Raw genomic sequence first — 26012 nt, forward strand, 5'->3', positions numbered from 1 at the left:
AGTAGACCATCCAGCGTCGTAGGCGGGCATTGACCTGAGTTTTGCACGCTATACATTACGGATTTAAAAAATTCAAAATCACTAAAAGTACATAACGAGGCAAATGGTTATTGGTACCTATTGGATTGTGTTTAGGTAGTGTAACAAAAACGCTAAGTTTTTGCTAGCGATTTGGTTACAACCTGTATATTACTAACTTGCTGATTTAAATTTTTAAAATTCCGTGGGAGTTTTTTGATTTTCCAGAAGTAGTCTATATCACTCCAGCCCTTGCAAAAAATCACGTCGATTTGTTGTTCCGTTGCGGTGCACGGTGTGGTTGAAGTATTAACAAACCCACAAACAAATACATTCGCCTTAATTATAATGTGGGTGGACGGTAGTAACTTACGGGCCAATTTTGATACCGGGCACAGGTTGTCCGCTGCACTGCACTCATGAAGTTTTGCTTTGTTTTGGCCTTGCTAATGAAAGAAATAAGACGAGAACTGTAAGCAAAAGAAAAATTAATTTCAACAAAGGCAGGTACCCTCGTTTCAATGTTTGTTTATCCAATTAATTTTTTACTTTAATAAAACAAAAGTTACAATAAAGTTAAAAATTTGTAAAAAAAATGGTTCATTTTATAAAGTCCACTTCCATATTGTCCACCGAATCGTGGATAAACAGCTGGGATATCCCAGAGTTGCGCTAACTTTGTTCAAACGATCATTTTGAGAATTACCGTCACTTTAATATTGAACCTTAACTTACTAGTCGTAAGTCTGATTTTCCACTGATCAATACTTTTCTTTACCACACAGATCATATGCATTATAGCGCAAATAAAAATAAACTTTATTGTTATGTAACAGTACGACTGCAATTAAATTGATTCCGATAACTGAATGGATGTCATCTTAGCCATAGTAAAGAAGATGGCACTGATTTATTATAAACGACTTTGTAATAATTGAAATAGAGTTTCATTTGCATTGCAATGTAACGTCCAAAAGTTCTTAGGAGCGGCTGAAATTATTAAAATTGGTAGCAAATATAGACTTTAACATAACGAGTTAAGGTTAAAATTAGATTGTACCAAGTAAGCTAGGCTTTATACAATACGGATTCAAGAACCAAGAAGTTTATGCAATTCTTATGTTGTTATTATATAAGGTTTGTCAGTCGGTCGGTCATTCTCGTTTCCATCGTTCAGTGCATTGAACGTTGATCTAGATTTAGTGTAACTTTGCATAAGTATTAAATTAGGTAAGTGTTTTAATTAATTTATTAAAGTCTAGGATTTGACCGTGGTTTCGTCCGCGTGTAGGCCACAGCACTCGGGGAAAATGCAGCTATCTATCAGTGAAAGGATTATCAGAAATGGTTCATTAGGTGCCGGAGATTACCCCTATAATATACCTACTTACAAATCCACAAACCAATTACTTTTACCTGTATGTAAGTGTATTAGTAGATACTATATTAGGTATGTATACTAAAAACTTTTTAAAAAAAGTTTAGAATTGTGTTATACTTATCATTCAAAAGAAATAGTCCGTTCCAGTGAAGTGATGTGTGTGTGATTGTGATGTGATTGTGTGTGTGCAGTGGCGTGCCGGTCATAGAGGCATAAATACACTGCGTACCCCAGTTGTAATAGCTCAATGCATATTTTTCATTATGACCTGCCAGTAAACAGGTGCCTACCTAACTAATGCCTACCCTGGCTTCAAACACTGTGCACGCCACTGTGTGTGTGTGATGGTAACTAGCAACGGCCGAAGCCGCCCACCAGACCAGACCAGAGACAATTTAGAAATTATAAATTCCCCAATTACCCCGGCCAGGAATCGAAGCCCAGGACGTCTTAGGACGCTTATGAGATCACTGCGCTCACCACTGCGCCAGGGAGATTTCTTAGCCTAGTGCAGTGTTTCCCAAACATTGTTCTGCCATGGTTCGGTAATTTTCACATTGCCCCTTCGTGACCCACTTAACATTTTTAGACCCAAGCTGGTTCCATTAGGTAAAATAATACACATTTATTAATATTAATATTATCGATAGTTGGTGGTTCGCTCTTCCAAGACGACGGTAATATTGACCGAGACGTGAACAATAGAATGAATGCGGGATGGATGAAATGGCGACAGGTCTCAGGTGTTACATGCGACCCGCAAATGCCCCTTAAACTTAAGGGGAAAATCTATAAAACAGTCGTTAGACCTGTCACATTGTATGGTTCAGAATGTTGGGCGGTAAAAGGGACGGATGAAAGGCGAGTACATGCGACTGAAATGCGAATGTTGAGATGGATGTGTGGTGTGACAAGGATGGATAAGATAAGAAATGAATATATAAGGGGTAGTTTGAAAGTAGCGCCAGTGGTAGAAAAGATGAGGGGTAATAGGCTGGCATAGTATGGGCATATAATGCGGAGGGAAGAAAGCTATGTCATTAGAAGAATGCATGTGGAAGGAAAAAAGAGGAGAGGACGACCAAAGAAAAGGTGGATGGATTGCGTGAAAGAGGATATGCGTGATGATACGTTGACGAATGACAGGAATGAGTGGAAGAAGAAGACATGTTGTGCCGATCCCACGTAGCGTGGGATAAGGTAAGGAAGAAGAAGAAGAAGTTGGTAGTATTTTCAAAACAATGCGGAAATGTTGCGACCCGAGATTTTATTTTGATGGTCCGGTACCGGGTCGCGACCCGGCAAATGGGAAACGCTGGGTTTAGTGTGAGCTTTGTTATCAAGAAATAACCCGCGTGTCGGCTTTGTCGGTATGTCTCATGCCTTAGTCATACTAAGTGCCGAGCACTCTACCTAAGCGGAAATCATTTTCCATCGCAGACCTTATTTTCATAAAATGGAAGTCTTAACCAGTTAGCAGTGAAAGTTACTTAGTATCCTAAGTTAGATACTTACATATCTAATTCTAACTATGTATATGGATACGTGTACGTAGATATAGTCCGCGACAGGTCGAGATGGCTATCAGGGAGGGAACGTCCCGCACACCCGCACAGGCCCCGTGCTAACCTGGTGCAGGCAAGCGCGGGTGACGTGCGGGTGGGCGAGGCGTACCCCCGCCTCATACCCCGATTGCCATCTCTACCTGTCGTGTACTATAAGTAGGTAGAAAGTAATGTACATCAGCCTTTAGAATGACATTTCGGCTTTGTAGAGCGTTGTCTCTGTTACTCATACCTATATGACGTTTTGTCGGTCTCAATGATAGAGACAACAGAGATGTACATGATACGTTCGTCCGCGTAGGTACTGTATATGTCATCATCATGATCAACCCATCACCGGCCCACTACAGAGCACGGGTCTCCTCTCAGAGTGAGAAGGGTTTTGTCACACACCTTTGAGAATATGATGGAGAACTCTCAGACATGCAGGTTTCCTCACGAAGTTTTCCTTTACCGTTAAAGCAAGTGATATTTAATTAATTAAAACGCACATAACTCCGAAAAGTTAGAGGTGCGTGCCCGGGATCGAACCCCCGACCTCCGATTAGAAGGCGGACGTCCTAACCACCATAGCTGTATAGGTATATGTTCGTAATTGTAACAGGTGCTTGCATAACAAATACATTACATTGTCCTCACCTCACTTGACCTACAAGTTTAGTTATGTCACCTATTTCGTAACACAAAATGTGATATGGATACGAAATGGCTACTTGTATTATTAAAAAACTAGGCTATGCATGCGACTTCATCCGCGTGGACTACAAAAATTTTAAACCCCCATTTAACCTACTTAGGGGTAAAATTTCGAAAAATTTAGTGGATACCTGCTCTTTACAAAGAAGAATGAAAATGGAAAGAATGGAAAGCTCAAGAAGCCATTGATTCTTGAGCTTTCCATTCTGCCGGTGTGCGTTGCCCCTAAGTCACACAAAAAAACCATCGCAGCCTCATTCATATTCCGCTCGTTACGAGGAAACAAAAACCTTTTAAAAGTCGCTTGCGCTGAATTTATTCCCATTGAAATATTATCTATTCAACCCTCACTAAAGGCGGGCTGGTGAAAATAAACTAATTTTTGTAATTTCTACTTTGAAGGAAAACCCTCGAAAAACACCTTAAGCTTACGTGAGCTCAGTGCGGTGCTTTCTTCATACAAACTTAGGAGGGTAATTACAACAATATTTGACATTTTACGCTCAAAAATAAGTATTATATCGATTTATCTCGTCATTAGTCGTCGTCTAGGTTTATTGATATATAAAACATTGAAAAAAAAATGATTTTAAAGTTACGAGCCTCAAAAAATTCCTATTTTAACACTAAATTTGTGACTACTTTGGGCGTAAATAAATAAGATTAGGGGTATGAAAATTCTAAAACAATTTAACATTGGACATAGTTTATTTATTCATTAGTTGAAATAACTTTACTTTGCAAACATAAATTCGGTAGTTTTTCTCAAAAATACTTTTTCTAAACCCTTTTCGCGCAATTGATTTTGAAAATCATCGTGCCTCTCACCATTCTCATACAATATCAAGTGAAAAGCAAACGGGTTAGGTCAAGCGTACTGCGTCACCTTAAAGCTTGAAAACCTCTAGAAATATCATCACTTATTCTGTACTTTTTAAAGTTCCCTAATAAGACCGAAAAATGCTCTTAATGAGCATTTTTCTGTCTTATTAGGGTCGGTTTTTGATTTATCGTGCAAAATGTCTAAAAAATACGACTGTACGACGGGACCCTCGGTGCGCGAGCCTGACTCGCACTTGGCCGGTTTTTTTCACTTTTTGAGGAACAAGTAGGTACAAAAGACAGAAGTAAGTACGTACCTTACTTAGTTTGTAAGAATATTCTATTTAAGTTGCAACTTGTAACATGCATATTTGATATTATATAGGTACACTAACTTGAGATTCCTTATGAGATATTACCCTCTCTGAGACTCAAATTCCTAGAAACTGTAACTCGAATCTGAATCACAAAGGCAAAACGTGAACAAGATGCTAAAAGTTTTATAAATTCGCTAAGCTTTAAGACGATTTAAGTTCTCGCAAACATTTCTCGTAAAGTAATGAAATTCCTTTTTAAAAGTACTTTGGTAGTTTTTGAAATACTTAAAACTTCTTTCGGGAGCAACTCTGATCTTTTTCAGACAGATCTTTTATTATATGCCACAAAATGACGACAATCAAGTCTAAGTCTCACAAATTGATAATGCGCGTGGCCGCCATTTTAGTGACTAGACTGAAGTTTCGAGCTGATGGTATATTTTTACTTAAATATACGTTCTATGTCCTATGTCCCTTCTCCGGGATGAAAGCTAACGCTGTACCTACCGCATTTCGTCAAAATCGGTTGAACGGATGGGCCGCGAAAGACTAGCAGACATACAGACAGGCAGATAGACGGACAGACAGACCGACTTTCGCATTTATAATATTAGTATGGATATGGATGGATTTAACCAATGAACATTGACATATTACTTCGTATATGGACAGGGTTATTGAACAAACAAAATGGCACCGACTCATTGGTGCGTAAATGCACCAATGCAACCTCAGTGACGTCTGGATTTCAAACGGGTCGTTCATTAGTATCTACTAGCGACCCTTCCCGGCTTCGCATGGGTGCAATTTGTACTAATAATGTCATTGAGGTGTCATTGCCTAGGAAACTCTCAAATGAGAGGATTTTTTTCCGACTTAATTCACATTATTTCAATTTCTCTAGGGATCTCTAATTTTTTGAGAATTAAATTATAGCTATAAACCTTTCTCTTGAATCATTCAATCTATTGGTGAAAACCGCATTAAAATCCGTTGCATAGTTTAAAAGATCTACGCGTTCATACATACATACAGACAGCGGGAAGCGACTTTATTTTATACTATGTAGAGAAGAAATAAAGAAGAGGTGGCGCTGCTGATTTATTTTGTTTCTAAACCGTGAAAAATTTTTGTTCGCTTGACCATATCTTGTCATTCATATCGATGCCAATGAATCAAGCGAAAAAATACGAAATTGGAATGAATCCGCAGGCACATCAGTCGCATCACATGGTCGTATACTGATAAACACCAGTTTGATTTGAACGTCCGCCGCCGTATTTCACGGAACAATTCCCTACAAAGAGCTCGTCCAATTTAATACCCAATCTGTGAGTGCAACGGGCAACTCCAATCTTAAAAGCTCTTTAGCTTGCAATCTCCTGTTTGTTATGTTTGACGACAAAAACATGTAGGCTTATCTTAGTCGTACAATTGTACATGAAAGTTGTGCCAGAGTTTTTTTTAGGGTTCCGTACCTCAAAAGGAAAAACGGAACCCTTATAGGATCACTTTGTTGTCTGTCTGTCTGTCTGTCTGTCTATCCGTCTATCCGTCTGTCTGTCAAGAAACCTACAGGGTACTTCCCGTTGACCTAGAATCATGAAATTTGGCAGGTAGGTACATCTTATAGCTGACATTTGGGGAAAAATCTGAAAACCGTGAATTTGTGGTTACACCGCACAAAAAAATTAAATTGTGGTCATGAACTAATAATTAGTATTTTTAATTTTCGAAGTAAGATATCAAGTGGGGTATCATATGAAAGGGCTTCACCTGAACATTCTAAAACAGATTTTTATTTATTTTTAAGCATCATAGTTTTTGAATTATCCCTCCCCTCATTGCGCGAGTCGACTCGCACTTGGCCGGTTTTTTATTCAGATACAAAGCCCTTGGCTGCAATCTCGCAATCAAGTTAATCGTGGTGTACCTTTATAGTAATTAAAATATCTTGTTAAACCACGAAATAAGTTTAACACCATTATTTAGTCCAGTTGAAGTCGGATAAAATACCTACTTGTAATTTGTTAATTAGGTTTTCCAGAGTAAGAATATATAGCAAAATAAATAAAAGCTATATAAAATAAATAAAATAATAAGCTATTAAAGAAATCCATTACAAGAACACATAACTTATTAGCGACAGTGCAATAAAAGTTGTACAAATTTTAGTATTCCGAAAGAGTTCGCCCTAATGGCACTTCTGAGCTTAGGGCCAGCGCATACAGGCGGAGTGTAGTATTTTTGATGACAACTTGAACTTGGCTTTTGAGGTGAAAACTTCGCGTTGGGCGATTTTGGGATGGGTAAAAACTTCAAGATCGCGACACCGACATGCTAATGTAAATAATAATAAAATTTTAATTTTTGATAAGTATGTAAGTACAATTAATTATTTAAAAAACCGGCCAAGTGCGAGTCAGACTTCCGCACCGAGGGTTCCGTATTCGATTATTTTTTTCGTCATTTTGCACGATAAATCAAAAACTATTATACATAAAAATAAATAAAATTCTGTAAGACTATACAGGTATAGCACTTTCATGTGATACCCCCACTTGGTACTTCTTACTTTGAAAATTGAAAATACTAATTTTTGTTCATGAACACATTTTAATTATTTTTTTTATGTGTAATATAACCACAACACAAATCCACAGTTTTCAGATTTATTCATTTACTTGTGCTATAAGACCTACCTATCTGCCAAATTTTATGAATCTAGGTTAACGGGAAGTACCCTATAGATAGGTTTTCGTGGCAGGACAGACAACGAAGTAATCCTATAATGGTTCCTTTTTTCCTTTTGAGGTACGGAACCCTAAAAATAAACTAATGTTAACAGATTTAAGTTTTAATAAGTACAAGTGGGTAGAGTGATAAGTCATTAAGTAATTTGACGCATGATAAGTCATTAAGTTTACGAATTGCTGAAAAAATATAAACTTAACTTTTTTTTCCACAATTAATATGAAAGAAACATCTGGAAATGAAAAGTGTAGAGCGCGGCCATTTGTAAAAATGTGCCAAACTTAGTATTCAGAAAGAGTACGACAACAACTCTTCCGTACCGTACACAAAGAGTAATCACATTTAAAAGAAGCGGCACTTGGAAAAACAAAACATTTGAAAGTTAAAACGAATCACAGAAAATGGGCTTTTGTTAGCATCCTTTTAGAGAAAGAAGTTACATCATCTCAAAAGTATTTATTTCATTTTTATTTACTACTGACATTCTATTTTAAAATAATTTATTTATTGAATTAATTTGTAATTATGATCTCGCTGAGTTTACATTTACTAATACATTTTATATGTTAATGATAATTTTCAATTTCCGTGTATCGTTATTGTCATTGTTATTCATTGTAATTAACATAATTATTGTAAATGCTATTGCACACCATTGTAATGGTAAATACACTGTGACCTGACTGCTGTACCACCTGTAAAACGTGTATTTGCAATAATAAATTATGATTATGATTATGAAAAGTTATGCACTTGAACAAGTAGAATTTTCACAAAAACCTTTCTTAGCGGATGTCTACGTGATAACAGCTATCTGGATGGCAAACAGCTCGATCCGTGTAGTAGTTTGAGCTGTGCGTAGATAGATCGGGCAGTCAGTCACCTTTTCCTTTTATACATAAAGAATCAGTACCCATATTATAAATGCGTGTGTGTGTTTGTTGGTTTGAACTTCAATCACGTAGAAACGGAGCAGCTGATCGACGTGATTTTTTGCATGGGTATAGTTAAAGACCTGGAGAGTGACATAGGCTACTTTTTATCCCGGGAAATCAATGAGTTTCCACGGGATTTTTAAAAACCTAAATCGACGCGTATGAAGTCGCGGGCATCAGCTAGTATATTATATACAAAATTTCAAAAAGATATAAGCGTTATAGTCAGCCTTCCTGTGCTGACATATTATTTATGCCCCAAACCCGCCCGGTTTGGGTCAGGTAAAATATCTGAAAATCCGTTCTCACACAGGACTAAGTTACAGAGAAAACTTTTAGACCCAGCATATATTTTTTAACGGTTCTGACTTCTGTATAGTAATTATTCTATGGTACTTTGCTATCAACGCACGCGCAGTTATCGACCGCATTTCGTACCTCTCACTCGCACTTAGAAATGAGTTTTCCTTCTATACCGCAGTATATTCTCCATCGTGTGCATATCCAATACAATTACTATGAGTGGCTTAAAATACTTTGAAATTAGTGTGACACTGTGTTAGTTTTTTTTTAATTGGTTGTGATAACCCCTCTAGAAGATTCGCTTGGACTTCGTTGAATGGTAATTCTTTTAAACTAGGTATTTATTGGTCCTTTATCATCACTATCCGTATTATAAATGCGAAAGTGTGTTTGTTTGTTGGTTTGTCCTTCAATAACGCCGCAACGGAGCAACAGATCGGTGTGACTTTTGCATGGATGTATTTAGTTAAAGATAATATGGAGAGTAACAGAGGCTACATTAATACCGGAAAATAAGACATTTACACAGACAGACATTTTAAAACTCCATACGAATGAAGTCGCGAGCATCAGCCAGCTGTTTGACATCCTTAATCATTCTGAGTCAAAAAAAAACCGGCCAAGTGCGAGTCAGACTTGCGCGCTGAGGGTTCTGTATTACAGTGGTATTTTTTCGTCATTTTGCACGATAATTTAAAAACTATGATGCATAAAAATAAATAAAAATCTGTTTTAGAATGCACAAGTGAAGACCTTTCATATGATACCCCATTTGATATAGTTATCTTACTTTGAAAATTGAGATTCCTAATTATTAGTTTAAGACTAAAATTTAAATTTTTTTGTGTGATGTAACCACAAATACACGGTTTTCAGATTTTTCCCCAAATGTCTGCTATAAGACCTACCTGCATACCAAATTTCATGATTCTAGGTCTACGGGAAGTACCCCGTAGGTTTCTTAACAGACCGACAGACAGACAGACAAAAAAGTGATCCTATAAGGGTTCCGTTTTTCCTATTGAGGTACAGAACCCTAAAATTGGTCATTTCGCTTCCCGCTGTCTGTATGTGTTTATGAACGCGTAGATCTTTTAAACTACGCAACGGATTTCAATGCGGCTTTTTACCAAATAGAGTGATTCATAGGTAGGTACATGCACCCATGGGAAACCGGGGTGGGTTGCTAGTTGAGTATAATCGCTACTTCGCAATCCCGATAGTGTATAGTTTGGACTTAATTCAATCAACATAGGCAGGTACTCTACCCCCTAGAGGTTTTTGTTTGTTTACAAGGTTCGCGTTTATCCCTAATTCTAAATAGTGATAGTGTGGTTAGGACCTACATCAATCAACGTAAGCTGGCTTGACATTTTTATCATTTTAGTGAATCGGGCCAATTTGTTGGTTCTAAACATTTTGTGATTAATTGTTAATTCAAATTTAGCATAGTGTGGTTAGGACCTAAATCAATCAACGTGGTGTCTTCGTCTCGAAGGACCAATGTTTTTCAAAATCTATGTTTACTCTTTTATTTGCGTTTTTAGGGTTCCGTACCTCAAGAGGAAAATCGGAACCCTTATAGGATCACTTTGTTGTCTGTCTGTCCGCCTGTCTGTCGGTCTGTCAAGTAACCTACAGGTCCCGTAGACCTAGAATCGTAAAATTTGGCAGGTAGGTCTTCTAGACATTCGGGGGAAACCTGAAAACCGTGAATTTGTGGTTACATCACACAAAAAAAAATTTAATTGTGCTCATAAACTAATAGTTAGTATTTTCAATTTTCGAAGTTAGATAATTATATCAAGTGGGGTATCATATTAAAGGGCTTCACTTGTGCATTCTAAAACAGATTTTTATTTATTTTTATCCATCATTGTTTTTTAATTATCGTGCAAAATGTCGAGAAACTACGACTGTAGTACGGAACCTCGTTGCGCGAGCCTGACTCGCACTTGGCCAGTTTTGATTGCACGTGACAACACGACGGCAATGACCAACGTTATTATATGCCTACTGTTAACTTCAACAATATAAGCAAATATAAACCTAAAGTCTATCACACCAAAGTACAAAACCAATCAAATGATGCTATTGAATCAAAACAACTAGTAATTCAAGCAATTACCACCAACACGCGAAAGTGTCCAATGTCTATAGTAGGGGAGTCCAAGAGACTAAATAGGGATTTACTCGAGCGTCGTGGGGACCTATGTGACTGTGAAGATTAGGTGCTAAAAAGAAATAAAGGTTATATAATGTAAAAATTTCTAAAATATAAAAAAAATATAGGTATGTATTCACAAAGAAATACTCCAGTGTAATAGATATTAATAGTATATATTATATAATGCGCCCCACGTGTTTTTTTATCGCAAAAATATATATATATATATCTACCGGTATGCTAGTGGGGGAGGTCGTACGAAGGTATAGAAGGGGGCGCTCCGTCTTAGGCTGCATTATCACTTCCCACCAGGCAGCCAAGCGCGAGTCTATAAATTAAAAAAAAAGTATTTATCGATAATATTTATCGAGCGCGTCAGATATTGAGAAACCTTGTCTTAATCTGACGCGCTCCAGTAAATCCCAAAATCCCCTCTTGGGCTCCCCTACCACTAGTAAAAGTGGAAAACTGAACTATTCGTATAGTGTTCGATAAATTAGTCTCGGTGTGACATCGATTATGTGCAAATCACTTCTTATAATGGTATAAGTTTAGTATTTTGCAAAAGTTTAAGTCTGGTCCGTAATGTACGACCAAGTTGTGTGCGAACTATCGAGATGTTAGAAGATTTATTGCTAAGTTTGAGGAAGCAAACATAATATGTAGCTACGTCTTAACTAGGTACGTAGACCTTCTCCACTTACTCTTAAAATATACAAGGTGTCAGATAATCTCCGTAACATCCTGGCATTTTTGACGACCTCCCTGGTGCAGTGGTACTCGTAAGCCGTGTGGTCTTATTCGTGGGAGGTCCCGGGTTCGATTCCTAGCAGGGGTTTGGAATTTTATAATTTCTAAATTTCTTGTCTGGTGGGAGGATTCAGCCGTGGCAGTTACCACCCTACCGTGCCGTAAAGCGATTTAGCGTTCCGGTACGATGCCGTGTAGAAACCAAAGGGGCATGGGTTTAATAAAAACTGCCATACCCCTTCCAGGTTAGCTCGCTTCCATCTTAGACTGCAACATCACTTATCACCAGGTGAGATTGCAGTCAAGGGCTAACTTGTATCTGAATTTGAATAAAAGCTGAGTTAAGAGGAGATGTACTTACCGAAAAATAGCGTGTAAATATAGTAGCGTGATATCCGTGGAAGATATCTGACTTTTGTGAACTCTAAGGAACGCTTGAATATTAATTGTCTAGTATAAGATAAGCAAGCTTGGGAATGAGTTGCTTAACGACTTTGTGATAGTTCTAATAAGTTTCAATAATTTTGTAAAGTGAGACTTCTCAGACCTGGGCGCGTTTGGAACCCTCGTAGCTTTAGTTTTAAGTTTGCGTAATAATTGTCACCACTATATCTTACAAATCTAACACCATACCAGACCATCAATAAGAGTAATTTATTACCTATTTTGTATAAATCATTTGACTTTGACTTTGACTAGTAATAAAGACAACGAAAGAATCTATAGCAAACAGCAATCACTATTCGGTACTACTTATATAAAATAAAATTAGTCTCTTAAATTTTTAGGGCCTTTTAAATATGAAGGGCCTCTTAAATTTTATTACGTTCGTAGAGTCCGTAGAGTTTGACGTTTGAAGTTCTTGCGGTCATTGCAAAAATCATGTTTTGTTATCAGGACATTATAATCTTCAAGGATGCTGAATCGAGCGCGGTGGATGATGCTCGCCATATCGGCACTGATGGCGCTGCAGTCGCGAGGGGATGGTGGATTCAGGCTACCTGATCAACCGCCAAAGGAGGAAAATGAAGGTCGGAATCTACACTTTGGGCAGGGCGACCATGGACGATCGGTTAGTAATTTAATTCTACCATTCATCATTCAAACCATTTTTCATATTATACGAGTACCTAGTTTATTTTCTGTGGAATCAACTCTCTTCGGCGACGTTCCCACTAGATTACAACATGGGATTATTCAAGGGCTGGATCAACAAATTCCTGAAAGGCCGGCAAAGCATACGCGGTAATCACTTAATACCAGGTGACCCACTTCCTCGTTTGAACGAGGACACCAAAAAAAAACATTGTCCTTGCCATCGGATAAAAGAATTTAAACGATTTCATTATTAATCGTAAACCTTATTTGCATATCTTTTTCAGCCTGAAGCTCAAGGTCGTGGTCTCCTGGACTGGATAGGTCTCGGAGAAGACCAGGACCCTTACATCCAGCAGTCAACCCAGCAGTGTCTCAACGGGGATCTGGCTGACTGCTTCAAAGCCCAAGCCTTGAGATCTTTCGACGACTTCTTTGACAAACAAGCTTATCAGTAAGTATACTGAGATTATTTCGGGTGTTTGGCAACTGAAGCTTCGGGGCTTTCGGGGCTTCAATATTGTAATGATCCATATTAATATTATAAATGCGAAAGTGTGTCTGTCTGTCTATCTGTCTGTCTGTCTGTCTGTCTGCTAGCATTTCACGGCTTAACCGTTCAACCGATTTTGACGAAATTTGGTACAGAGATAGTTGCATCCCGGGAAAGGACATAGCTACTTTTAACCCCGGAAAATTGAAGAGTTCCCAGGATTTTAAAAACCTAAATCCACGCGTACGAAGTCGCGGGTATCAGCTAGTATATAATGTTTAATAATTTATCAATATTGTAATGCAAGAAAAATAATAAATGAAATAAATGAAGCGTAGTGGAGCGGAGACTTGAACCGACCAATCAGATTAGATGGAACACGTGATAAATTCTATCATGTCATACTTATTATATATATTGAATTACTATACAGGGTGTAATCAGAACACTGGCAAAAGACAGGTGATAGCACCGTCAAACCTCGTGACTTTAGCTGCCAGTCGCGAGCGTATATCGTTTACATTTGTAGTGTGCACTAAAATTTTGAGCCTTTAAATGTAAAATTCATGTTCTGTCCTTTTTTAGCAATATTAAAAAGAAGACGATGCAGATACCCTAAATTTAGTTTAGCGAAAAACAGAAGCAGCGCCATCTATTTAGGACATTGTTTTCTATTGACAAATAAATGGCGTCCATGACTGAAACCTCACGACAGACCAAGCAGACCACAACCAGCAGTCCAATTAGAAATTACAAAATTGAAAATTGATTCAGTCAAAAATCAATCGCACACCGCTGTGACAGAGGTGGCCAAATATTTCTAAATTGTTTAAACCTTCAGGCTTTCAGACAATGCAGTACTAGTGAAAGTGGAGTCTCAAGCCAGAGCGCTGGCCAGGGAACCCCCACAGCTGGCCTCCCAGCCCAGAAGCGAAGATACCGACTGGGACGGGCTAGTCAAATACGGGATGAGGAAAATTGAAAGGTAAATATTTTATGAATACTTGCTCGTTAAGGGTAAGCCCGTATTGCGAAATTTCACTGCACGATTTTTCTTGAGAATTCTGTGATATTATGGAAATTCTTGAAGTCGTATATGTGCGGTTTTTTCGATAATGCGCGCGTATTCTTACAATAAGAACTAAGAAGTGAATTTGAGCCTCAATAGCTCAACCGGTATAGGAGTGGACTGAAAACCGAAAGGTCGACGGTTCAAACCCCGCCCGTTGCACTAAATTGTCGTACCTACTCCTAGCACAAGCCTGACGCTTAATTGGAGAGGAAAGGGGAATATTAGTCATTTAATATGGCTAGTATTCTTTAAAAAAAATTTAAAAATTAAAAAAACTTCCATCTGAGCGAAAACACTAAGAGCGATCACGCACTCATCTATATGCGATGTAAAAAATATGTAACATCAGATGTCATAAGCTGCCATTCAAATCGCTCTATGACTACTTCGGAACGTATATTCATTATTCATGGACTCGGATTGGATGAGTGCGTAACCGCCCGTAAGATTAAAAAGGTTTCTGATACCTCTACGTACCATACGTGGAATGCCCTGGCAGCATCTGTGTTTTCTGCACAACGTATGTAGGTAACCTAACCTTTGAGGCAAGAGTGAAAAGATATCTTCTAGGCAAGCGCGCTCCAACCTAGATCTCATCATTACTTTTTATTAAGCACTAGCTGATGCCCGCGACTTCGTGTGGAGTTAGGTTTTTAAAAATTCCGTTCGAACTCAATGATTTTCCAGGATAAAAAGTAGCCTGTGTTACTTTCCAGGTATATACCTAACTATACTCACGCAAAAAATAAGGTCAGTCCGTTGCTCCATTGCGACGTGATAGAAGGACAAACCAACAAACAAACACACTTTCATATTTATAATGTTAATCACATTACTAATGTTAACTAATGTTTCTAATCTTTAATGTGGATAATAGCACAATATCTGCAAGAATGGCCATCATAAAATAAAATTGCCAGTCGAGAAACAAAAGCAATTCGTGCAGCATCCCGCTTTATTTCTCCGAGTGAAACCTTCGGAAACAATACGTTAAAATATTAAACAGTTTGCTAAGGGCCAGTTGCACCACATCAGATGGTTAAAGTAAGGTTAAAGTTAAATTTGACCACCTAAATAAGGAATAATCCTAATTAAAACAAGTAATTAAAAAAACCCAAAAAACCCCGGACTGTGGTTTGCACTACATCTTTTTCAGCCCGCAGGTTAAAGCGCATATAAACAGCTATTTTGATTTTTAACAAATTTTAAATAGCTACTGACACTTGCGCCATTTGATTTGTGACTCAAAATGGTTAATACCCTTGGGTTTAAATCTTTGTCATTTGTATTGGACTACGTAACAGAGATAAGAGAGCCCTATACGGCTCCTTAAACTACCTCCCTGGCGCATTGGTAAGCCATGTTGTCTTATAAGGGTTCGATTCCCGATAGGGTTTGGAATTTTATAATTTCTAAATTTCTGGTCTGGTCTTTATACCGTGGCTAGTTACCACCCTGCCGGCAAAACCGTGCCGTCAAGCGATTTAACGTCTGTGATGCCGTGTAGAAACCAAAGGGGTGTGGGTATATTAAAAACTGCCATACCCCTTCCAGGTTAGCCCGCTTCCATCTTAGACTGCATCATTACTTACCACCAGGTGAGATTGCAGTCACGGGCTAACTTGTATCTGTATAAAAAAACTAATTTCTCTCAGTGGATAGCTTATACATACAGTTGGAGAGCTAAAGCACTGAATAATAATTTATATAGGCCATGTATAGGCGTTGCAACGATCCTGTTTGTCATAACCATTACACCGAATGCCAAACAGCGCTTGTAGTAGCCAATATAGCGTGGAAACTGTAATTGCTATGTCAGAACAAGAATTAGTTTATGGAAGACCATTTATAACTGACGACCTTTCTGTAATGCGATTAGTCGTTACCAATGAAAGCTAGAATTATTATAAAATTCTATATGATACCTGCGACTGCGACCGCGTGGGTTTCGGTTTTTAAAAATCTATGAGAACACTTTGATTTTAAGGGCAAAAATTAGCTTATATAGATGCGTCCCTGGGATGCAAGCAATCTCTGTATCAAATATTGTCAAAATGGGTTTAACAGATGGGCCATGAAAAATTAACAGACAGACTTTCTCGCAACTTTAGTAACTTTCGCGTTTCGATATGAATTTTTAAATATAATACATAAGTATCAAAAAGCATTCAGATTTGAAACCGTTTTTTTTTGGGAAACGCACTGTGAATACTTAAGAGCCTCAACGCCAAAAATAACAATAGCTCAACCGGTAAAAGGAGTGGACTGAAAACCGAAAGGTCGACGGTTCAAACCCCGCCCTTTGCACTATTGTCGTACCTACTCCTAGCGCAAGCCTGACGCTTAGTTGGAGAGGAAAGGGGAATATTAGTCATTTAACATGGCTAATATTCTTATAATAAAAAAATAAATAAAAAAATGCCTTAACCGATACAATGTGTAAAATGCGTATATAACCTAACCTCGTCGATTTTTTCATTGCGTATTTTTTTCGTCCTTTTTACAATATTATCTGCCATGTTGAATTTATTTATTATATGTATTATATTATAATATTTACGTTGCAGTTATGTAATGACTAGCGGAACATAAATTCCCAATTAGTAGTTTGGGAGTTCGAGGGAACAAAAACAGTCGTACGAAAAAGAGATACTTACCGTAAACTGAGTAAAAATGGTATCAAAAGTGCACGAAAGTGTAAATGGTTTTAGTCACTTAACCTACATACGCCGGTGCATGTTTGCGTATTAATACCTCATGACTATGTCTTTCACCATCACAACGACTCTAAATAAATATCTAGACCACAATGTCTGAATGTTTGTATGTCACTCATTTGTTGTTCACTTTTACCTATCTCGATAAAACTTACTTACTTATAGAATTCACCCTAATATCTCTTGAAAAGCTCTTAGACATGGATTCCAAAATAACTGAGGTGGTTTTTTTAAAAAAATTTGTCAATAGTACCTACTCCGTAAATTCAAATAATTTATTCAAAACAGGTAATGAATTACACTTTTTGATGGTCGGTTGTTGGATTTGTAAGATATAGTGATGATAATTATTACGCCAACTTAATACGAGGATTCCAAACGCGCCCAAGAGCCCACAACAAAATCAGCCGGGTATTATTTTTATTATCACCTCTTTACAAAATCACTTAAACTTATTAGCACTAAAAGCTGTTAAGCAACTCATTCTCAAGCTTTCTAATCATTTAAATAATCCTTTACATATTTCCGCCTTATGAAGAAATCGATGATCTTTAAAAGAAAATAGTCAGGTCGATCCCAGTAAAGTTTAGCGAAAATCTTCTAAAATGAAGGATGAATCTATTAAACGGAAAACAGCGAATTTCTAGCAATGAGTGCCATAATTCAGTAAGCAGAAAAATTAACACCTGTACATTTAAGTCGGTTTCGTTTTTCAAAACCCCTTTCCAAGTATTTCTCTAGGTGTCTTCTAATCGGAGGTCGGGGGTTCGGTCCCGGGCACGCACCTCTAACTTTACGGTGTGATGTGCGTTTTAAGTAATTAAATATCACTTGCTTTAACGGTGAAGGATAACATCGTGAGGAGACCTGCATGCTTGAGAGTTCTCCATAATGTTCTCAAAGGTGTGTGAAGTCTACCAATCCGCACATGGCCAGTGGGGTAGACTATGGCCAAAACCCTTCTCTCTGAGAGTAGACCCGAGCTCTGTAGTGAGCCGATGACGATGATGATACTTCTCTCTCTCATCCTGTAATATTGCTTTTATTTAAGAATATTTTTTTTTTCAGATTCCTAAGGTCAACGGCCTTGGAATTCCAATTAGATGATGAAGTGACATCACAAGGTGTCATAGCCCCACGGTTCCTCGACGAGATAGCTGATGAAGTCGACATTATTGAGGACAAGAAAGCACCTCCTTTCCGTGAGTCTGATTCAATATTTTATTCCTCATCATTATTAACCTATCTATATTTAGTTTTAAAAACTAGTAGACGTTGGGGTCCCAAGGTGCTGGAATGGCAACCTCGCAGCGGAAAGCGCAACGTTGGAAGCCCCGAACTATGTGCCCAGAAAAATTGCTCTCTTTTGCTTTTCTCTCTTTTACTTCTTTTTCTTTTACTTTTTCTGTCTTTGTCATTTGTATAGAATTACATAATAGAGAGAGCCTTATATCTCCTCTTGTCGTAATATATCTTCTCTTCGTGGATAGATTATAGTCTACGACAAAGTAAGTATTTTCTTTGACACATTGTATTCTGATTTACAGGTCGCCACAAGCTGAAGAAGCTCATCATCCCCATGCTGTTAATCCTCAAGCTGTTCAAGCTTAAGCTGCTCTTGTTCCTGCCCCTGATCCTCGGTTTGGCCAGCTTCAAGAAGTTCCTCGGATTCATGGCTCTTATTATACCAGGTATTTTATATGACACAAGCTCATGCTCGCAACTTCGTCTGTGTGAACTACACAAATTTCAAACCCCTATTTCAGCCCCTTAGGGGTTAAATTTTCAAAAATCCTTTCTTAGCGGATGCCTACGTCATAAAAGCTATCTGCATGCCAAATTTCAGCGCGATCCGTCCAGTAGTTTGAGCGTTGATAGACCAAAAGAAGTGCAATTTATAATAAATAAGCTAGTTTATTATAAATTGCACTTCTGTAAAGAAATCAAGACGGAGAAGAAATGAAAAACCTACGTGTACAGTACGCGGCAGAAAGTAGTGTGCATCGGCCTTTAGAATAACATTTCAGCTTTGTAGAGCGTTGTCTCTGTCACTTATGACGTTTTATCGGTCTCAACGACAGAGACAACGCTCTACAAATCTGCTATGTCCTTCTAAAGATCGATGTTTATTACTTTCTGCCGCGTACTGTACGAAATTTTGGTATACTTAAGTAATTTTCTGTGTTTCTAGGTGTTATCGGTTACTTCAAGTTCTGCAAGCCCAACCTGAAGTCTCCGTTCTCGCCCAGCCACTATCATCATGGGCCTCAATACTCCTCAGCTGGCATTGGCCTGAGCCCCTATAGGGATGCACACAGCCCTTCTCAGTATGGGCACTACGAAAACTATGCTGTAAGTATGACCTACTATGACCAAATTTCATGGTTCATCAACATAGAATTATTATACTAATCATATCACTGTTCGTCAAGTACCCTGCAGGTCAATTTCGTAAAACCTGCATCAAACGTGATTACAATCTCAATTATTCTGATTGGCTGAATTTGTGCGATTCTTGTTGCAACAATGCATTGTTGCCAATAGTGAGCGAGCATCAACCAATCAGAGGTGATTGCGACCGTGACATTGTAACAGTCACTATACCGCAATCGAGCAACTGGTTTTTATTCCCTTGACGGGTCTTGACAAACATGTCAGACAGATAGACTGACTAACTGACAGACAAACTGACAGACAGACAGAGTACGAAATGATCCTTTAAAGGTTCCTTTTTCCCTTTAAGGTAAAACAACTTAAGGTAACAAAACTTTTACAAAGCCCTAACAATCACCTAAAGATTTTAATCGAATCACATTACTCAGATTATTTTAACGTTTTCAGGGTAACCAGTATGGCAACTATGGTTCTAACGGTGTTGCCTTCAGGGAACACGAAGCTAGTCCTCAAGATCTGGCTTACCAAGGCTGGGAGTTCCGTAATAAGAATGGCGCAGGAGATATTAAGGCTGAAGAAGCGTAAGACTGAATACGAGATACAAAACACACATTAGAAGATAAAATTTAGAATAATAATGGTAACTGATTCTAATTACAACTAAATTTTTGAGAATTGGCATCCCCTTTCTACCAATGTAATATGAAAAGGACGGATAGTGTTTAAACAGTTTTAAATTTAATTTAGAACTGTCATACCTCGTTACTTTAGCTGCCAGTCGCGAGCTTTTGCTATTGTTTAAGTAGTGTACACTAAAATTTAGTGTCTTTAAATTTAAAATTCATGTTCCGTCCTTTTTTAGCAATGTTTAAAAGAAAGAGCTGCAGATACTCTAAATTTAGTTTAGAGATAAACAAGAGAATGGACGCCAATTATGAATGAAATCCATTAATAATACGGAGGTCTCATTGCTGAAACCTGACTATGACGAAGAAGATTAAAATAATATTAAGGCAGCCATTTTGAAGAGGTCATATTCTTATACTTAAAGTGTAAACTAAAAAATGCAACAGAAAGTAAGTAAATCTTTCTCTGCAAGTGAGAATTTTAGATCTACACAAACTCAACTAAGAATTTTTTTTAAAGAATATTAGCCATGTTCAGTGACTAATATTCCCCTTTTCTCTCCAACTAAGCGTAAAGCTTGTTATATTAAAAAATATAATATAAAATAATGATTGGCATCATGTAGTAAAAAAAGAGCAAGAATTCAAGTTAGAAGAAGAATTAAAAAGAGTAGTAGAGAATATTCTTTGGATTCAATGTACCGGGGTAGTTTATAGGTAATAATATTGACACTCGGAACTGCCGCAATTGCGTTCCAGCGTGATTAATATGTTACAAACTGCAACCAAACAAACAAACATACTCATTACAACTTTCCGAAACTTTTGTAAGTCAATGATACAGGCTTATGAAGAATTTAGGTGATAACCAATATCACTGATTCCGAGTACAAATACGAACGTCAATAAACTTCGGCAAATATGTGCCAAATCCAACATTTTGTGCTACGTATGTATTTTTCTAGTCTACACGTTCATATATTTTGTGTTACGTGTATACGTGTTAGATTTTGTTTGCCGAAACTACGACGGATAATTTTGCATCTAATTTTTTTTGCGTTTTAAGAATTTGAACTTGGTATTTCAATATTTTTTAATGTCCTCTTAATGAAAATGTTACCATGAAACTCAAAGCTAGCCTTGTCTAATTAGATATCTACTGTACAAATCATACCCGCAAGCACTGATGCCTGCATACTGGCTGCATTTCCGCGCCGCATTTCAATTTTCTCATTGACTCCGTACCATCACAGCATCTTCGTATTTATGTTGATTATAATTTAATTTAATTACCTAGCTCTAAGTTTTGTTGTTGATTCTCGTCTGTACATTCGAGACGGTAATGTGTAAACTTTATAAGTCAATTGTAAATAGAATCTATTTTTATGTGAAAAATAGATGTTTTAATATAAACCAGTTTTAATTGTAATATAAATCATTTTAATTTTGTATTAACTTTATTATTGTACCATAATAAATGTTTCTGTTTTTATAAGAAAATGCATTTTTTATTTCCTGATTTTTTATTGTTTGGCTGCGTTTTAACTTTTGACCTGGTATTTTTTTTGTAAAAAAGCATCACAAATGTAATCCGGTATTTGTAAACTAGTCAAATTACAAACGTTTTATCGAACGTCAAAACGCGCGTTTAGTATGCGAGATTCTATGAAATACCAGCATGTGACGTCACAATCATTTGACGTGCTTTTTTAGTTTAATCGAAAATTTAAAATGGTTACTAAGTACACTTAAATCTAACATAGGACGTGGATTTTACGTATTTTGGAAGACCCTCTATTCAATTTAGTAACTACTGAAAAATATTTTTTTTTTGATATAGGCAAATACCCAATTACTTAGGATGTGGTTTAAGCAAATATTAGGTTATATTATTTGCTTAAACTTATTAATTATTGTAGGTCGCGGTAATAATACAGTTTGGATAAAAACAAACAGTTTTCTTATCGTCTCATACAGTTTAATAGAATTCACTAAATCTACCAATGATTTTGTACATGTGTCTTCACAACATCATAATCATTCTCTTTCCTCAAAAACTCCATTTCATCTAGATCTTTAATTATTAGAACATCATTTCTACCAACATATCTTCTATTCCTTTTATGTGCATTCAATTTTGTTTGAAATTTATGAAACGGCATTGGGTATCTTGCAACTCTTAAATTTTTTTTCGGTTTCCTTTTGTGGTTATGTTCTGTAGGTTTAATATTTTGTTCTATATTCCGTTGGGTGTTACTATTACTATATTGGATTTCGACATCTTCCAAAGTAGTTTTTTGTGGTTTTCTTGTTGCTGGATGTGCGTAAATCTTTCTACTTCTAGTTTTGCCGTTCTTTATTATCTTCTGTATGGTTCGCTTCGGTGACTTGGTTACTTTGCTCTTCTTTTTCGGTTGCTCGTAGAATTTTTCTGGGACCCGTAGCGGGTTCACGTCCTTTTCGAAGAACGTATTGTTTACAGGTGGCTGAAACATAATTCTAATTATTTACTTCATTTATTATTATGTCGAAATGTCAGCGTATAGCTACGACATTATTCTATAACTACAAACGACACGAAAAATTATAGGATTTTTATAATTGTTTCGCGTTTTTTCTGTGGTATCATAATATCAGTACTGGTACTACCTGTCTTCGTTTTTGCCAGGCGTCCTGGTTACACCCTGTATACCCGACTCTGAAAACGTTAGAGGTGCATGCCTGAGATTGAATTTCAGGCATCCCAAATAGGTGGCCTAAGTCTTAACAACTTTATAGGCTTTCAATGTGGCTAATTCCGTTGTACACAATCTCTAAACTAAACTAAAATGGCACGTCTAAATTTATTGCTATCCCTTTCATATTGTTCCTTGCGGGAAAGGATAGCACCAGATTTAGACCTGTTAATTTAGTTTAGTTTAGAGATTGTGTACAAGAGAATCGGCCCCATTACTTCACAGTGTAATAATACTTCTCTTGGTTACATTTTAATAAGATAAAGTTGTTCGCTGAATAGAAGTAATATAGAGCTAAAGAATTAGAGCTTTCTCATTAGCCGGTCCAGCAGCCTCTCTAATCACATTCTATCACGAATTAGCTTAGCTTTGATCCTCGTACACGTAATATACATTAATTCTACATCGAGTACGAATTCGATTAACGGATTCCTAATCCCTTTAAGCACTAATTTGGTGGCTCAATCTGCCTGGGAAGTTGTGGTTGTTACATAATATACATGCGATGATTACAATTTACTGAATTTATGACTTTCTTGCTCCAACAGATGTAATAGCCTAATGGTTAGGAGTTAAGACGTCCGCCTCCTATTCGGAAGGTCGTAGGCACGCACCTCTAACTTCAAAAGTACTCATCAACAATGCTAATATTTTAAATACATATCAAAAATTGCGGACCGGCAGGAATCGAACTAGCGTCTCCTGGGATCGCGCCCAATGCTCTGACCTACGCTACGGTCCGCTTGTTGCCAGTGACGAAATTTGTAATATGTATGTTCACTCAGTACTGAAGCGACTGTTAATGCTATTTAGTAGCGACCCTTTTCAGCTATCGAAACTACTTTCAAAAACACTATAAAACACTATTAAAAAATTATTAAAGATTCATCAACAACTATTCGCGCATTTCAAATATCACTATTATTTTCCATTTTCAACTTGATCAGTTGATCAACTTATCCACCGGAATCGACTGTTACGTTAATACCCTTCTAGGTCGACCGCGTCTGTCTACGTCTAATCCGATACATTTACCAAATCCGCTTTTCTAATGGACAACGCATTGGACCGAAACGATGAAGTTCAGATGGTTCGGTAAACGAATATATATCATCATCATGATCATCGCTAGCTCCAGAGAGGGGTTTTGGCCATAGTCTACCACGCTGGCCATGTGCGAATTGGTAGACTTCACAAACCTTTGAGAACATTATGGAGAACTCTCAGGTATGCAGGTTTCCTCACGATGTTTTCCTTCACCGTTAAAGCAAGTGACATTTAATTACTTAAAACGCACATAACTCCGCAAAGTTAGAGGTGCGTGCCCGGGATCGAACCCCCGAGCTCCGATTAGAAGGCGGACGTCCTAACCACTAGGCTATCACAGCTTTTTACGAATATATACATACGGAGACCTAAATATAGATATACTAGCCTCCTCGGATTTGCTGGTATGGACTATGGTACAGTTCAAGACCCTACAACGATGGTACAGAACTCTTCGTGTGCGAGTTCTTCAAACTTCAGCAAACATAATAATTTCACGGCGATAGACTTACCAGTTTATTGTTGACTGATGCATAAAAACTTAGAGCTCCTTGATTTGGTTTCATACGTTTTTCTCCAAGTATATTTGCTGACGTATCCTGAGAAAAAAAAAATTATTAAGTTGTTCTACCTAGTGGTCACGATATCGTTGCCAGAACTTCATCCAGCAATGGTAGTTTACCAAACCTATCACTCATCGTCAAAATCAACCCATCGCCGGCTCACTACAGAGCACGGGTCTCCACTCAGAGTGAGAATGGTTTGGCCATAGTCTACCACGCTGGCCATGTGCGGATTGGTAGACTTCACACACCTTTGAGAACATTATGAAGAACTCTCAGGCATGCAGGTTTCCTCACGATTTTCCTTCACCGTTAAAGCAAGTGATATTTAATTACTTAAAACGCACATAACTCCGAAAAGTTAGAGGGGCGTGCCCGGGATCGAATCCCCGACTCCGATTATAAAGCGGACGTCCTAACCACTAGGCTATCACAGCTTACACCACTAACTTACCACTGAGGACGACTATTGGTGTATTTGACGACCTGGCTAGGATTTCGTTTCTCCAAAGAAAAAAGGAACCCATACAGGATCACTTCGTTGTCTGTCTGTCTATCGTCTGTCAAGACCCGTCAACGGAATCAAAACCTATAGGGTACTTCCCGTTGATCTAGAATCATGAAGTTTGGCCATGTCTTATAGCACATTGTAAAGGGAAAAATCCAAAAACCGTAAATTATATAAAAAATATATAAAATCTTGTTTCTTATACGATAATACGGAACCCTTCGTGTGCGAGTCCGATTTACTCTTGACCAGTTTTTAATAAAAATAAATGTTAACTTTTACAAGTAATTTTGAATCGTCAGATCCATCTAACACTGGTTCGGAATGCCTTTCCTTCCGAGAAGAACCAGCAAGAAACTCGGAGGTTGCTCTTTTTAAAGGTTTGATATACAATATTATGCCATGTATAAGAAAAGTATTTGCAGTCCTGCGCGTTGCTGGAACGAGCTGCAGGTCAAATCCACGCTCTTTTATCATTTAGATAATCTTCAATTGTGTAATATTATGCTTTTTTCAGGAGTTATTTGCTTTTTACTTTTAATAGATTTACTTAGAATTAGATTTAGAAATACCTGAATAGATTCTGAAGCTACAAATAAATCCGCGACAGCATACAACACAACCAATGGTAGTAACATAACGTACAAATTATGCATAAGATTTATCTGAAACTGAAAGACTTTCCTCGTAAAAAGTAAGTTTCATAAACCGAGATAGTTTATTGCCTTATAACTCTAAACAGCATTGTTAGAAACGTTTGAATGCTAAAACATTGGGAGGTATTGGTAGCCTACTTAGGTACCTACTGTTTGGTAAAAAAATATTATGGATTGTGTTGTTTTGGATTGACTATGCTGCGTAGGTCCTGCTGACCGATACAGCGCGCCTGGGGGTGAGCCCTAGGGCCCCTAGGGCTCGAAGAAATAATTTGAGAGGTCGGGGGCAACGTCCTCCTCAGGGCACCTCCTGTGAGGCTCGGACCACGGCTAAGGATGACGTCGGGATGGGTGGATTTGTCAAATAGTCCACTATTGGTTAGTCCGTACGCCCCCAA

The 26012-nt window shown here is 37.6% G+C and overlaps 2 protein-coding genes across 4 annotated transcripts; one reads left to right on the plus strand and one right to left on the minus strand.

Annotated features, from left to right (window-relative positions):
- The first annotated feature begins 1188 nt into the window (after window positions 1-1188).
- Window positions 1189-21514, plus strand: Osi2 (DUF1676 domain-containing protein Osi2). 3 transcript variants are annotated; one of them, XM_034981412.2, is made up of 8 exons: window positions 1189-1248; window positions 12606-12780; window positions 13091-13257; window positions 14138-14281; window positions 18154-18287; window positions 18633-18776; window positions 19277-19437; window positions 19927-21514. In XM_034981412.2, exons 2-8 carry the CDS (start codon window positions 12625-12627, stop codon window positions 20062-20064), a joined length of 1044 nt encoding a protein of 347 aa, XP_034837303.1. In that variant the 5' UTR covers window positions 1189-1248; window positions 12606-12624; the 3' UTR covers window positions 20065-21514. The 3 variants fall into 3 exon arrangements, with proteins under 3 accessions (XP_034837303.1, XP_069363089.1, XP_069363090.1); XM_069506988.1 differs by lacking the exon at window positions 1189-1248 and adding an exon at window positions 8929-9110; XM_069506989.1 differs by lacking the exon at window positions 1189-1248 and adding an exon at window positions 11419-11639.
- Window positions 21515-22061: 547 nt separating this feature from the next.
- LOC117993615 (uncharacterized) lies at window positions 22062-25601 on the minus strand. The gene is made up of 3 exons (XM_034981417.2): window positions 25531-25601; window positions 24400-24486; window positions 22062-22591 (listed from the first exon to the last, which is right to left on the minus strand). The coding sequence occupies exons 1-3, from the start codon at window positions 25594-25596 to the stop codon at window positions 22103-22105; spliced, it is 642 nt and encodes a 213-aa protein (XP_034837308.2). The 5' UTR covers window positions 25597-25601; the 3' UTR covers window positions 22062-22102.
- Window positions 25602-26012: the final 411 nt, after the last annotated feature.

This window comes from Maniola hyperantus, chromosome 24, assembly GCF_902806685.2.
Source record: "Maniola hyperantus chromosome 24, iAphHyp1.2, whole genome shotgun sequence".
NCBI classification, from domain to species: Eukaryota; Metazoa; Arthropoda; class Insecta; order Lepidoptera; family Nymphalidae; genus Maniola; species Maniola hyperantus.

What these genes read in the sequence shown, in the direction of transcription:
- Osi2 (XM_034981412.2), top strand. Translation starts at nt 12,625, where the DNA reads ATGCTGAATCGAGCGCGGTGGATGATGCTCGCCATATCGGCACTGATG. An exon ending in TTTGACAAACAAGCTTATCA is followed by an intron (nt 13,258 to 14,137) that starts GTAAGTATACTG and finishes TTAAACCTTCAG; the next exon opens with GCTTTCAGACAATGCAGTAC. An exon ending in GGCACTACGAAAACTATGCT is followed by an intron (nt 19,438 to 19,926) that starts GTAAGTATGACC and finishes TAACGTTTTCAG; the next exon opens with GGTAACCAGTATGGCAACTA.
- LOC117993615 (XM_034981417.2), bottom strand. Translation starts at nt 25,596, where the DNA reads ATGTTACTACCATTGGTTGTGTTGTATGCTGTCGCGGATTTATTTGTA. An exon ending in TAGCTTCAGAATCTATTCAG is followed by an intron (nt 24,487 to 25,530) that starts GTATTTCTAAAT and finishes TTTTTTTCTCAG; the next exon opens with GATACGTCAGCAAATATACT. An exon ending in CATCAGTCAACAATAAACTG is followed by an intron (nt 22,592 to 24,399) that starts GTAAGTCTATCG and finishes ATTATGTTTCAG; the next exon opens with CCACCTGTAAACAATACGTT.